Source organism: Engraulis encrasicolus, chromosome 10 (genome assembly GCF_034702125.1).
Source record: "Engraulis encrasicolus isolate BLACKSEA-1 chromosome 10, IST_EnEncr_1.0, whole genome shotgun sequence".
Taxonomy (NCBI): domain Eukaryota; kingdom Metazoa; phylum Chordata; class Actinopteri; order Clupeiformes; family Engraulidae; genus Engraulis; species Engraulis encrasicolus.
In genome coordinates this window covers 25,401,840-25,415,915 of record NC_085866.1, presented here as the reverse complement: position 1 = coordinate 25,415,915, position 14,076 = coordinate 25,401,840, and the positions used below count along the sequence as shown (strand labels likewise).

Sequence of the window (14,076 nt, the reverse complement as noted above, 5' to 3'; positions counted from 1 at the left end):
CTGGCTACTCCCAAGCAACCCTCAACCTCTTCCAGTCATGCCCTCAACGCATGCCAAAATAAACTGTCGTCCTCACCCGCGTGCAGCTGCGTCACCTGTCAATTACTGTATGTGTGAATTGAGAAAGGATCCAGGATCCAGCAGGATACACGGAGATATATTTTAATGGTGAGGAGCAGTTTTTATTTTCTTAGAAGACATTTCGAGTAGTCTCATCAAAACAAGCTAATTTAATTTATTGTAGTCTATAAGCTCTTTGAAGTAGCCTACCGTAGTCTAATCATAAACGAAATCCATCGATATCAGACATAGCCCACTGTTGTTAAATAGGTAGGCCTAATGGTTCAGGGGATCAGGATGTTTAATAGCCCATCAGTAAAAATGCGCCATGGTGTGTGTTCAATTTCATTGTGATCATTTATCATTTATTTAGGCTATTATTTACTTATTAACAGAAATCTTTAGTAAGATGTGGCTGTCTGGTAAGAGTAGGATGCTACTTGCAGCAGCAGGGAATAGAGCAAAACATGTTGGGCTGTTTGTTGTACCATTTCAGTCTCATTGAACTTTGAGCGGAATTGTGTCGCAAATGTCCATAGCTTGTTATAGCAAGTGTTTCGTTCAGACAGTCTCCCGCCCTTCAGTCTCCCACCCAAATATAGCATGTCCATTCCCGTTCTGACCCTGCGCGCTGTTCCAAGTCAGTTTAGTTTCGTTTCTCTGTCACAGAAACCATAAACTGCGCGGCGCGCTCAACCATGGCTGAGGAACTGTCTTCCCTGGAGAATGAACTGAAGTGCAGCGTCTGCTTGGAGGTTTTTAAACATCCTGTGACGCTTCCCTGTGGCCACAACTTCTGCCAAACCTGCTTGGATGACACCTGGTCTGACGTCCTCATCCTATTTTGCCCTCAATGCAGGCATCTTTACCCCACCAAACCTGAGCTGAGGAAAAACACTCTCCTAACGGCCGTTGTTGAGTCCTTCAGCAGATCATCCACATCGAAATCGGACCGCACCAAAGATCTAGAACTAAACCTGTGTGCAGCGGACACTGAACTTGTCAAATGTGACACATGTCTGGTGGCCAAGGCGATATACACCTGCCTTACCTGCATGGCGTCTTACTGCGAGGAGCATGTTCAACCACACCACAGGAGCCCTGTTTTTAGAGCGCATCAGCTAGTCGAGCCTATTCGAGACATACAAAAACAGATTTGCCAAGACCATGTCAAGTTCATGGAATTCTTCTGCCAGAACCACAACTACACATTTTGCAGCAGCTGTCTGCAGTGCCATCGGGAATGCCAGTACACCACACTTCCGGAAGGACGGACAATAAAAGAGGTCAGTGGCGTGCACAGATATTTTGTGGGGCAGGTGCTGGACCGGGGTTTGGGGGCATGTGGAACTTCTGAATGCCTTACTAGACTATGTAAGGATCAGGCTATATTGAGGTATTATTATCACACACTTTTGTGATCATGTCAATCTTCAAGCTTTTAGGTGACCATTGTGAAAAAAGGGCAAAGGGACAGGTGGTTTGGCACCACTTCGTCCCTGTCTTTGCACGCCTATGAAGAACGTCAGACATCTTTAAATAATTGTATATAAGTGGGCCTAATTGCAGCATATAGCTGCAACTATAAATGAGAAAATATCTAGAATTACATCATGGATGGCTACATTTGAGCGCAAGATAGTGAAGGGGTTTTAACGTTAAAATGGTGTCTGTTCATTTTCAGTCTAACATGAAGGGCATGCTGAGTGTCTTGGAGCCCCAAATTGACAAGGCCAACGCTGCCATTGCCCGAGTGGAGAAACAACAGCTACAACTGCAGGTATGGCCCACATCACACATATTAAGTTGCTAGATATAAGAAAATATAATATAATATGATATAATATAATACAGTATAATATAATACAATATAATATAATAGCCTAATATAATATAGCCTAATATAATATAATAAAATATAATATAATATAATATAATATAATATAATATAATAAGAGCCTAATTTTCCAATTATTTAGTGCAATTCAAGACGTGCAAGTGTTATTACTGGTAAATTAAGTTCTCCCGCCTCTCAAGTGCTGAACAGCCAGGATAAAAAAAAGGATTGGTCACCAATTTGATTAGTGCAAAGCACTGACTTGTATACTATATGTTATAGTATACAAGTCAGTGGTGCAAAGTATTGAATATTTTTTTCTAGTCTATACAGTAATATAAATCGTTTTGGACAAAAGCATCTGCAGAATGTAATGTATTCAATATCTTTTTCAACTCAAATGTTTAGTTTGTTCTATGCTTTCAGACTTAAATCTAAATTGAACAGGTACTGTATACTGTATAGGCCTACATGTGTGGTACTGTATACAGTATAGGCCTACATGTGTGGGTGTACACACACACACACACGCGCGCGCGCACACACACACACACAGGCATAATGCTCCTACAAGATCTCGAAGGAATTGCGTCTATTTTATCACGCAAACCAAAAACTGAAATTCTGTCCAGGTTACGACGTATTCCCTTTGACACACATGCGCGGTGCTCACGCAGCTGTCTGTGACAGGTCAGGTTTAGGGATGGTTTTGGGAAGGGCACAGCTACACCAATCAAAAGCCATCTATATGCTCTAGACAGCAGGGAAAGCATCGGAATCTGGACGCAATCTCAGATGTTGGTTTGCGTGAGAAATTGGACGTAAATTCCTGTGAGATCAGGCTCAATACTCCTGGTGTGTGTGTGTGTGTGTGAGAGAGAGAGAATACTTCTAAACTACTATTGGCTACATATTAGCAGAAAGAACCAGAGGACGCGTTGAAGATGAGGGGTGGGCACTGGATAGCTTATCACCCCACTCTGAGCCATAACTGTCCCAAAGCAAGTGAAAAAAACCTCCAGGTGCCAGTGGTAATTGGGAGGGAGGCAGAGAGTCCAGACATTGCTTGTCCTCCAAGGAGAGATAAGAGTCCTGACCTAGGTCAGGCCACTGCAGCTGCAGCTGGGGCGCCAAAGCAAAATAAGATTTATGTTATGTTAATCGCCTGTCCCAAATTGCAACCGAGTCTCATATCACTGATTCTTGAGAAAGCGGCTAAAACATGTCTCTGCAATAAACTGCCAATTCTGTTGAAAATAAACTACATTTTCATGAACAAAATGAATCCAGGTAAAGACACAGGGGTCTGTTACATAAATGTACAGTCGTTTGAAATATTTAAGTGTAATTTTATTACTTTTCATGGCTATAAACCTGCCCACACCCTGTAAAAACAGCTGTCCCAAGGACAGACATCATAATTTCAATTGACTTAAAATGTAAAAATCACTGATATTATTGAATAATATCACCATGATGTGAAAGTCCATATTGAAGTGGTTCTGCAGATATGCACATAGTGCGTGTAAAGCAATATTTACTACTATTTTCTGATTGCCCAAGTGTGTCCAGCATATTAGTCACCACCGTCAGATTTTTTTTAAAAGACAATAAAATCAGGTATGCGCAAGGTCATTGTCATTACTTAGGACCCCTTTTCAAACCTTTAGATCTACTGAGTACTTCACCATCACTGAAGCTCCTGTAAGTTTACTAATTTCTCCTCAATTTGATAATTTGTTTGGACACTGGTACTGTCCCAACCATAAACTGTCAACACCGTCGGGGGTTTAATTAGTATTATGTTACATTAATGTTAATTATATATACTTTTTCAGAAGCGGCATGAAGCCCCTAAGAAACAGAGCGAAAAACGAAGTGGCTAATGTGAGCAAAAAATGCACAATATGTAAAAGAGTGTTTTTTTGTCTCACACCGTCAGATGTCACCACCGTCAGATTTTGTTCCGCTCATCATCTTGTTCCATATTTTACTAAATTGTGCTGGTTAATGAAACATTACCAGACATGTTAGTAATAATTGTGACCCAAACTTATACTCCAGCCTCCACTGAGGTGCATTTGGGGTTTTTTTTGTCACAAAACCTGACGGTGGTGACATCTGATGTAGTTCACAAAAAATCATGTGTTTTACATGTTTTTGACAAGTTTTAAGAATATGCTTCCAATAAGTATCTACAATTATGTTGAATTGTAAAAGTAATTCACTTAAATACAGTAAACTTATTTTTTTACTTCTAATTCTGTCTGACGCTGGTGACAAAACCAAGAAAGAGCCCATTTTATGAAAAATGTAAAACATGGGGAGCTTGGCCAATACATTCACTGCACAGCCAAGACGTTCATCTATGATAATACACCTCTATATTTTGGATTTGAACAACTTAAAACCTGTTTATGCCACATTTTCAATAATCTAGGCCTACTTCCTAGAGTATCTAACAAATGAAGAAAAAACACATGCACAAACATACTGTGCACACACAAAAATAAAGTGTTTATGCTAGATGTCATTGACTTGAGAGGGCTATTTATTTTGCTAAATGTAGGTAATAATTAGGTCACTTTCACCACCTTCAGATTACTGTCACCACCGTCAGTTCTTAAGTCACCACCGTAAGAAGGAGTGTTGGACATTTTAAATGAATGTGCTTACAAAATTTTCCTTTGTAGTTGTTGAATTATCAAAGTAATAGCAAATTTAAGCCTACACGAATATTTGTGAAATTACTAAAAATTGTTTGATCTATTTAGCCATTAAGTAAGCATTGTCTGACAGCACATATTTTTAAATTAGAACACATGAAGCAGTATTAAAATAGAATGAAAGTGAATTTTCAACATTTAAAGGCGTATGTGTGAACCAAAAAACACACACAATCACTTAAAAACTCCAGATACATATGCAACCAAATCAATACACTTTTTAATGCTTTTAATTGTGTCTGACGGTGTTTTTTTTTTTTTTTTTTTTTTTTTAGTTTTACCCTACTGATGATGTCAAGTCAAGTCAAGTAGGTTTTATTGTCAATTTCTTTACATGCACTGGTCATACAAAGAATTTGAAATTACATTTCTTGCTTTCCCATTAGACATAGACTAATCTAGGTAAGGACATAGACAGTATAGACATAGACAGTACTTATACATGGACTTAAGACAGTATGGACATAGACAGTGCTCATACAGACATTTAAAAGTGCAAGACTGGACAACAGAAGACTTGTAGAGGACATACATTAAGAGGTATCTGTTGTGCTTTTGTGCTTTTCCTAAAAAAAGTCCTTTATAGCGTTCTGACATGGTAATAGTAGCATTTTGAAGAAAATAAATATTAAAAAAGGTCTGTCAAGTACACCAGCAGCAGTGTGTGTGTGTGTGTGTGTGTGTGTGTGTGTGTGTGTGTGTGTGTGGTGTGTGTGTGGTGTGTGTGTGTGTGTGTGTGTGTGTGTATGTGTGTGTATGTGTTTAGTGCAGGTAGAAGGTGCGGTGTGCGTCTTGTGTGTTTGTTCGTGTGTCTGTGTGTGTGTGTGTGGGTTGTGTGTGTGTGTGTGTGTGTGTGTGTGTGTGTGTGTGTGTGTGTGTGTGTGTGTGTTTGTATGTTTGGGTTTAGTGCAGAAAGTGCAGTGTGCTTGTGTGTGTGTGTGTGTGTGTGTGTGTGTGTGTGTGTGTGTGTGTGTGTGTGTGTGTGTGTGTGTGTGTGTGTGTGTGTGTGCATGTTTTGAGTTAGTGCAGGTTGAAAGTTCAGTCACGAGTATAGTAGTGCAGGTGGAATGTTCAGTCGCAGATATGGTGGTGGGGGGATGGGGGGGGAGTTGTCAGTGGCCTTGCTGGCTAGAGGCTGACAGTGGAGGGAGAGTGGGTTGAGTGTTCAGCATCTTGATCGCTTGGTGCATTGTGCTGCTCGCCAGCCTGGTGGTACGGGGCGCCTGTACCTCTTTCCAGAGGGCAGGAGGCTGAACAGTTTGTGTGCAGGGTGGCTTGTGTCTTTGATGATCATCAGTGCTTTCCGGGTGAGTGCGTGTGTGGTGTAAATGTCCTGCAGGGAGGGGAGTGGTACTCAATGATGATCTTCTTCGCTGTGTTCACAACACGCTGGAGTGTCTTCCTGTTTTTCTCCGTGCAGCTTCCCTCCCCACACTGTGATGCAGTTGGACACGACGCTCTCTATGGTTCCTCTGTAGAATGTTGTCATGATGGAGGGTGTAGCACTTGCCTTCTTTAGTTTGCGCAGGAAGTAGAGACGCTGATGGGCCTTCTTCGCCAGTGATGTAGTGTTGGTGGTCCAAGAGAGGTCGTCGCTGATGTGCACTCCAAGGAACTTGGTGCTGCTCACTCTCTCCACAGCATCGCCGTCGATGGTCAGTGGTGGCAGTTGTTTTTGGACCCTTTGGAAGTTGACAACAATCTCCTTGGTCTTGTTGACATTCAGCAGGAGGTTGTTGTCTTTGCACCATCTGGCCAGCAGGTCTACTTCTTCTCTGTAGTGAGTCTCATCGCCCTTGGTGATGAGGCCCACCAGTGTTGTATCATCCGCAAACTTCACTAGATGGTTAGTGCTGTGGGTCGTTGTGCAGTCGTGTGTCAGCAGCGTGAACAGCAGGGGGCTGAGAACACAACCTTGCGGAGCCCTAGTTTGTCCAGTTTTCTGATGAGTTGTTGTGGTATTATGGTATTGAATGCTGAACTGAAGTCAATGAACAGCATTCTCACATATGAGTCTTTATTGTCCAAGTGGGTGAGGGCTGGATGGAGGGCAGAGCAAATTGCATCCTCCGTGGATCGCTTGGCTCGGTATGCGAACTGGTAGGGGTCTAGGGTGGGGGGTAGGGTGGCTTTGATGTGTGACAGGACTAGCCGTTCGAAGCACTTCATGATTATGGGCGTCAGTGCTACAGGACGGTAGTCATTGAAGCATGATGGTGATGATTTCTTCGGCACAGGTATGATGGTAGCAGCTTTGAAAAGTGATGGGATGACTGCTTGCTCCAGAGAGATGTTAAAGATGTCTGTGTTGACAAAAAACAAGGTATGATCGGAGAAAAACCTGATTTCTGAAAAAAATGGAAAATGGGGAGATTGGCCTTGTGCATTTCTGAAAAGCCAAGACTTTTGTCTACGAGGATATACCATATTATTTTGTAATTCACTTAGTTTTTTTCTTTCAAGATTACAACCTGTTTTAGCCACTTTCTCAAGAATCAGTGACATACACTCTGGGTCTCTTCAGACAAACAATAGCCCAGGCTACTACTTGATATTTTACAGTATGTTTTGTGTCGGTAGGATGACGCCGTTGCCCAGAAGATGTCGATGAGAGCGGAGTATGACGTCATCCGGCAGCTGATCAACATGGCTGAGAAGGAGGCCTTGGCAGACGTGGATAAGGATGTGGCCAGCAGTAAGGCTACTATGCAAGGCCTCATCAAGAAGGTCACTTGGAATTTTGGGCACTTTTCACTTTTTGACTTTGGCTACTCTTTGCTTTACCAATTAGCTATGTCACATGTGATGTACCATTCTTATTCTTCTCATCACCAACCACAGCTGTGTGTGTGTGTGTGGGGTGGGGGTGGGGGGATCTAACTGTGGTTAAATGTATGTAAGCGCGTGTGCTCTATGTTAACATACAGGCATGTGCAATGATGTGTGTAATGTCTTGTCTTTTTCTGTTTTTATTCTTGTAATGTCTTGTGTATTCTGCTTTTTTATGTATGTATGCTACTGGACACCTTAATTTACCTCGGGATCAATGATTGATACTCTACTCTCTAGGTCAACAAGAATGTGAAGAAGATGAACGCAGCTGTGGTGGAAGTGAACAGCCTTCTGTCAAAGGCAGACACAATGGCATTCCTCAAGGTATATGGACTGGTGTCATATCAGATGACAGACTGTAGGCAGGGAAACAATTTATATTTTCCCCTTGGATTTGTTAATTTTGTCTGTAATTGATTGACTGGTATTTACGGTAGAATGTAGAAATGTGTTTGTATGTCTTGTCCTTTTCCATCAGGGACCATGTCGGAAACAAGCGTTTTATGCTTTTACATGTAATCCCTTGGATACCCCATTGTCTTCCCTATATCCATAAATAAACCAAATTAAACCAAAAAAGCTAAATATACTGATTATATACCGTACACTTGTTTTGAACTTCTCCGTGATTTCCTTCCTTCCTTTTATAGGCCCCAGTAAAACTGCCTCCGGGTGCCAACAGTAATCCTCAGTGTCCCTGTGTGACTGTGGCCTCTGAGGCAGTGCTGGCCGGTCACTCCTGTGCTGTCGCTATAAAGGACCTTTTGAGGGAAGTCCTGGCAATGCCTGCAGAAAACCGCCCCCCACTTCTTCAACCAGGTGTGTAGGCCTTACATTTGACCTTCAGGTCAATAGACCGAAAGCTTGGCAAATTAAAAGAACACAAAGAGGATTTAAGTGTGCAGACATTTTTTTTCATTTATAACTGTTTTTGATGATATTTGGCACTTTTTAATCAAGATTGAGGTGTAATCAGGTTAAATACAAGTACTACTGTTTAAAATGTAGTCTGTGGTATAATACCTATACTGTAGGTCTATCATTGTGCTTTTCGTGCCATTAGGTGGCCCCAAGGTTCCAGAGAAGGCTTCTCCAGTAGCAGAGATGGCCCTTGAGAAGAGAGAGCCCTCCTCCCCTGCGAGGCTACACGCTGTGGCAATTCCTCACGACATCTCAACTGCTATGAAAAGATGTGACCTTTTGAAATGTAAGTTGAAGATTATTGCTTAATGACAGCAGCTGTTTAAAACACAGGGAATGGCAAAATAGTTACAGCCTGCATTACGGTTGATGACTGATTCCCATGGTTTTTTTGTTATAGATTATATTCATGCTTGTCATTAAACAGGTTTAACAATCGTGTCTGAACTGATGTGCAAACACAGTGTGTGTGTATGTGTGTGTGTGTGTGTGTGTGTGTGTGCGCGCGCGCTGCTCCTCAGTTGGCTCCACTCTTCAGTTTGACCCCAGAACAGCCCACAGGACCATCGTCCTCTCTGCAGACCTCACCACAGCGTCCCGGTCGGCCGAGCCCAACCCATATCCCGATGGGCCCGAACGCTTCCTGGTCTGTCCACAGGTGCTGTGCTCCACAGGCTACCTGCAGGGATGCCACTACTGGGAGGCCAAGGTGAGTGGAACCAGGCTGTGTGGCTTGGGCCTGGCCTACGGTTCTATGAACCGCAGGCTTCCCAGTAGCCGCTTGGGCCTCAACGCACAGTCCTGGTGTTTGGAGTGGTTCAACGACAGGCTGACAGCGTGGCACAACGGCGTGGAGACTGTGGTGGACAACCCCTCGCCAAAACGTGTGGGAGTGCTGCTGGACTGTGACCGTGGTTCGGCCACCTTCTACGTAGTGGGTGACCGTGCCTACCCGTTCATGATGTTTGCATTGCCCTGCACGGAGGCTGTCTACCCGGCCCTCTGGATCTGCTCGGTGGGAGCGACCGTCCTGCTCTGCAAGCCCCAGTAGGATTGCATGATGGTGGTGGTGTGCACAGCTAGCCTGACAAGCCAGACCATTCATTTTAAATTACTTTGTAATTCACAAATGGTCTGATTACGCTTCTCTGGGGGAGGGTTTTCATTCGAACACCAGACAGGCGGTGTTACCAGCCAATAAGCGAACGCACTTGGGAGCATAGTAACATATGTCATGAACGTCAACTGTCACCGATTGGTCAGAGCTACTTTAAAACCAGAGCTGAGCTCACTCCTCCCACCCAAGTGCTCCAGGTTATCGAGGATCCAGACCAAAAATTTATTACGATGTAATTAATGTGGTCTGGTAAAACTAGGCTAGTGCACCCCACCACAGAACACTATTAGTAGGTTTGTTTGAAATTATCTGGCTAGCAAGCGGCAGGGTTAAAGTGATACATTCTGGAATGGTGATGTCCATGCTGGTGGTGGTGATGTCTCTGTTGTATGCTTATGCTTGTAGTACACCTGGCCAAGCCATCCGCAAGCTTCCACTCAATTCTCATCTCCTTACATGTTACATCTGGGTTTTGAATTCAAGGTAGATTACAAAAATTGGTTTGCAACAAGGCCATGGGGGAGGGCAAGGGAAGGGGATAATGATGATAGATTATAGATATGAAAGATCACATGTCATGAGCAAACGTTTGCCTTCTGCACAGGTCCAGACCTTGTGTACAAAACCAGTATGAGGGTATAGAAAGGACAGGGTAATAGTATGGTATAAACTAGAGTATCCAGAAATGTCATGATTTCACATCAAAGAAATGTATCACTAGCCAGCCATGCTGTTTTAGACAAGCACAAATAAGCATTTATGATCGTGCTTTAATAGACTTAGATATATCAAAACTTCATGAAATAAACACTTTAATTTTAGTCACCTAATAGTTTATGATGTGATCTGCATTACAAATAACGGTAAAGAATGTAATAAAGGCACAATTGTCCATGAATTAACTGTCATTTATTTTTTCAATTGTGTTTAGATGACTTTCAATAGGTAAGCAGGTGTAATAAGTTTGGTTATATGCCCAATAAGTTTTGAGTATAAAGATGTCGTTGAGATAAAGAAGTCATACTACCAATGACAAGCAGAAGAGACTCTGACTGATATCTTATCTCAAAGTAATCCAAGTGAAGTCGACCTCAAGGTTGGGGTAAATTATCTAATAGAAGAGCCTGGAGTTGTTGTTTTCTTAATTAAATGACTACTACTGGAAATCTATTATAAGGTTTAGCACTTCTTGTAGATTGACTCATGTTCTTGGAATAGCCCCAGATCCAGTGGTTGGTCTTAATGGGAAAACATGTTATTGCCCCTTTATGCATGGTTCTAGATCTAAATGGTTATAACTCTTTATATGATAAATTATAATGGTCTTAACATTATGTGCATATAAACCAGTGTCAACATGCTTTAAAGATGACAAATATTGGCCCAACATAACATCGATCTGTAATTAAGACATGATTAAAAGAGCTTATAGTGGGTGCTAGTGCAAACAGCTAAAAGATAATGTTTATGTGACATGTATTGTGAGTTGGTTAGAAACAGGAGTTATTCAATGTCATTATTAACAGTCTGCATTTATTAAAACCAGATAAAGATACAAAGTATTTATAACATTGATATTATTTAATTCACCTAGCATGTCTGTGCATATTAAGCCAAATCTTGAGACGAAAACCCCAATGCAAGACAAAGGAAAAAGAGGTGTTGTAATTGCTAGACATGTATAACAATGTCAGACAGAACAAATGCTACAATTAATCAATACATAAGTTATTGTCAAAGTACTCCATGCCAACAAAACAAACAAATAAAAAAGCAAACAAACAAACAAAAAACAAATGGAAAGGAAAATGTACTGAGACTGAATACTGAAAACACCAACATGGAAGTGTGAAAACAAATGCTCAATGATAACAGTTAAGGCTTAAAATGTAAGAAAAAAAGAGGAAGGAAAATGATAAGATGATGGATAGAATGGATTAATAAAAAAATGATCAATACTTACAATTAGGATTAATAAATGGAAATATACTAATACAAAAAATCCAACAGTAAATACAGTCATTTGAAATTTTTGCACTATAAATGAATACAGGGTTAATTTTTGTCATAACAAATGTACACTTCTTATTTTTTTTACTAGCTTTATGACGACAGGGAGGGAAGAGGCAGGGTGGGGTATTGGCATAAAGAAGTGTGTGTGTGTGTGTGTGTGTGTGTGTGTGTGTGTGTGTGTGTGTGTGTGTGTGTGTGTGTGTGTGTGTGGCAGATGGCCAGCATAAAATGATCTGCAGTTGTAGATACTAAGCTTTGACTTGTAAACATGCTTCTGTTCCATCACCTCCAGAGTGTTTGAGGAGACTGGGGGGTGCATTCCAATACGCAGACTTCCGTCCTCCATTGCTCACTTGCCTGCTTGTAACCTCATGATGATGTCACAGACGACAGAAAATTAATTAAATATCTTGCAAAAGCACAATTCTTATGTCATTTTCTCATTTTCAATCGGGATGGTGGATGAAAAACAGTCCTCTAAAAGTTGTTGTGGCTAGGCAGACAGCGGGGAAACTTTATTGTTTTCTCCACGGAGGTGGGGCCAGGAGGCGGGGTGAGGCCACAAGCACAAGTCGAGGACGGAAGGCCGCATATTGGAATTGCATCTCCGGAGTGCACGAGATGAGAGTGCACAACTGCCTCTCTCCCACTTAATACAGGCCCACACAATAAATTATACAGTGTCAGATCAACACTTTGAGTGTCAAACCAAATGCTGATAATTTCGCATCAACACTGCTCAATTTACTGTGCATGTTTTGTGACCCTTCCAAAAAAAAAAAAGAAAATAAAGTAAAGAAATAAAAGAACATTATTAAAACATTATTTTCAAAAAAGTCTGACTTTGAAAAGCTTACACTTAACACAAACTGAACAAAGACTTGAATCAGGGATTGGGTTTCCTTTTTTTATCATTAGTACTCTCAGTACAGCACCTGGGGGATTGCCCTCATCAAATGGAAAAGGATGCATTATAAAGAGACATAAAAGAAAGCATGATCGTCATCTGAAAGGAATCAATGTCAAATAACTCACAGTGAACCAGAACCTTTTTTAGTAACAACTTGATCAACATGTAGAAATGGCAGCATAATCAAACGTGATTCAGACACTCAGTAAAGATGTAACCGATTTCATTCCAACTACTGTACTCTAATTGAAAAAAAAATGAACCCGGCACATATCCGACATTAACCAAAGTAAATAAAAGAAAATTGTGACGAAATCACGTTATGTGTTTTGCACGTAACTGCACTCAACTAGCTGGCTGGCACAAGGTGGTTCTTCAAGCAAAGTCTAGCAGTTTGATCCTCTTCAGATTGCTAGTGCTGTGCTGTGCTGTGCTGTGCTTTAAAGGGAATACATCATATAGGCATCCAGTCAGAAGGCCATTGGAAGTCTTCCAGTTCCACTTGCATCCAGCAAAAAATGTAAAATAATAATAATTAAAAAAAAAAAAAACAGTCCAATAGCCTTTCTGACAGGGATGCCCTTTGATATCCCTGAGAGCAAAGAGATGTTGAATCGACCGCATTGGATGCCCTTTCGTCCACAATAATTGATGTCGATTGATCAATGTCCCTTTGCTATCAGGGATAGCTGCAATTGGAGGAATTCATTTCACTCGACCCAATGAACATGGTACCAAAACATAACAAGCACTATTCTGGAAATTTTGCAGCGTTAGTTCAGCATAATGTAGAGTAAAATACAACACTCAAAGATGGTGTTGAATGAACTCTGTTGAGAAGCATCATGCATCTACAACAACACCTTCTGTATGGGGTCCAATTGCCATGAAACACTTGAGCAGAAAAAAAAACCCAACAACAGAGCACCACAAACCTAGCCACCATTGCCTCGTGCGCCAGTTCTGAATGGTTCCTTTCCAAAAGTGACAGCAAGCTTTGTGTGTGTGAGAATGGAATGAGCTTAACAAGTGACTGGTATGGTACATGTACGTAAATGATGAAAACAGCAAGCACACTATGAGAGAAGTGTACTTAGTGTTTGGTTTGACAAAATAGTAACACTTTACTTGACGCCGGTGTCATATGCATGTCATTACAGTGTCATAATAGTGCCATGACCCAGTCATAGATGAGTCATAAACATTATGTCCATGTCATAAACATTTTATGACTGTTGGGCCTAAGTGACATTCAGTTATGGCAAAGACAACCTTGGGATGTCTTTCCCATAATCAAATGTCACTTACAGTAAGGCCAACAGTCATAAAATGTTTATGACATGGACACAATGTTTATGACTCATCTATGACTGTGTCATGGCACTATTATGACACGCCTATACTGACACTGTAATGACATGCCTATGACACCGGCATCAAGTAAAGTGTTACCGACAAAATACAGCATATACTCTCCAAGGAAACAGAACAGGCCATACAGTAATAAAGGTCGACTTGAAGTCAGTATAGTACACGCCATCATAGTGAGGGTTTAGGGTGCAGTTTAAGAGGACTACAATATATATATATTTTTGGTCCACCTATTTTAAATAGTTTCCCACACCATTTATTGCTGAACTGAATTGTTAGCTGTGGTGGA

General features: G+C 41.3%; 1 protein-coding gene across 1 annotated transcript; it reads left to right on the top strand.

The window, feature by feature from the left end:
* Positions 1-14: 14 nt before the first annotated feature.
* Positions 15-13,779, top strand: LOC134456865 (E3 ubiquitin/ISG15 ligase TRIM25-like). Its single transcript, XM_063208470.1, has 8 exons — positions 15-168; positions 730-1,346; positions 1,745-1,840; positions 7,204-7,350; positions 7,693-7,779; positions 8,106-8,274; positions 8,519-8,662; positions 8,898-13,779. The coding sequence occupies exons 2-8, from the start codon at positions 759-761 to the stop codon at positions 9,425-9,427; spliced, it is 1,761 nt and encodes a 586-aa protein (XP_063064540.1). The 5' UTR covers positions 15-168; positions 730-758; the 3' UTR covers positions 9,428-13,779.
* The last annotated feature ends 297 nt before the right edge of the window (positions 13,780-14,076 follow it).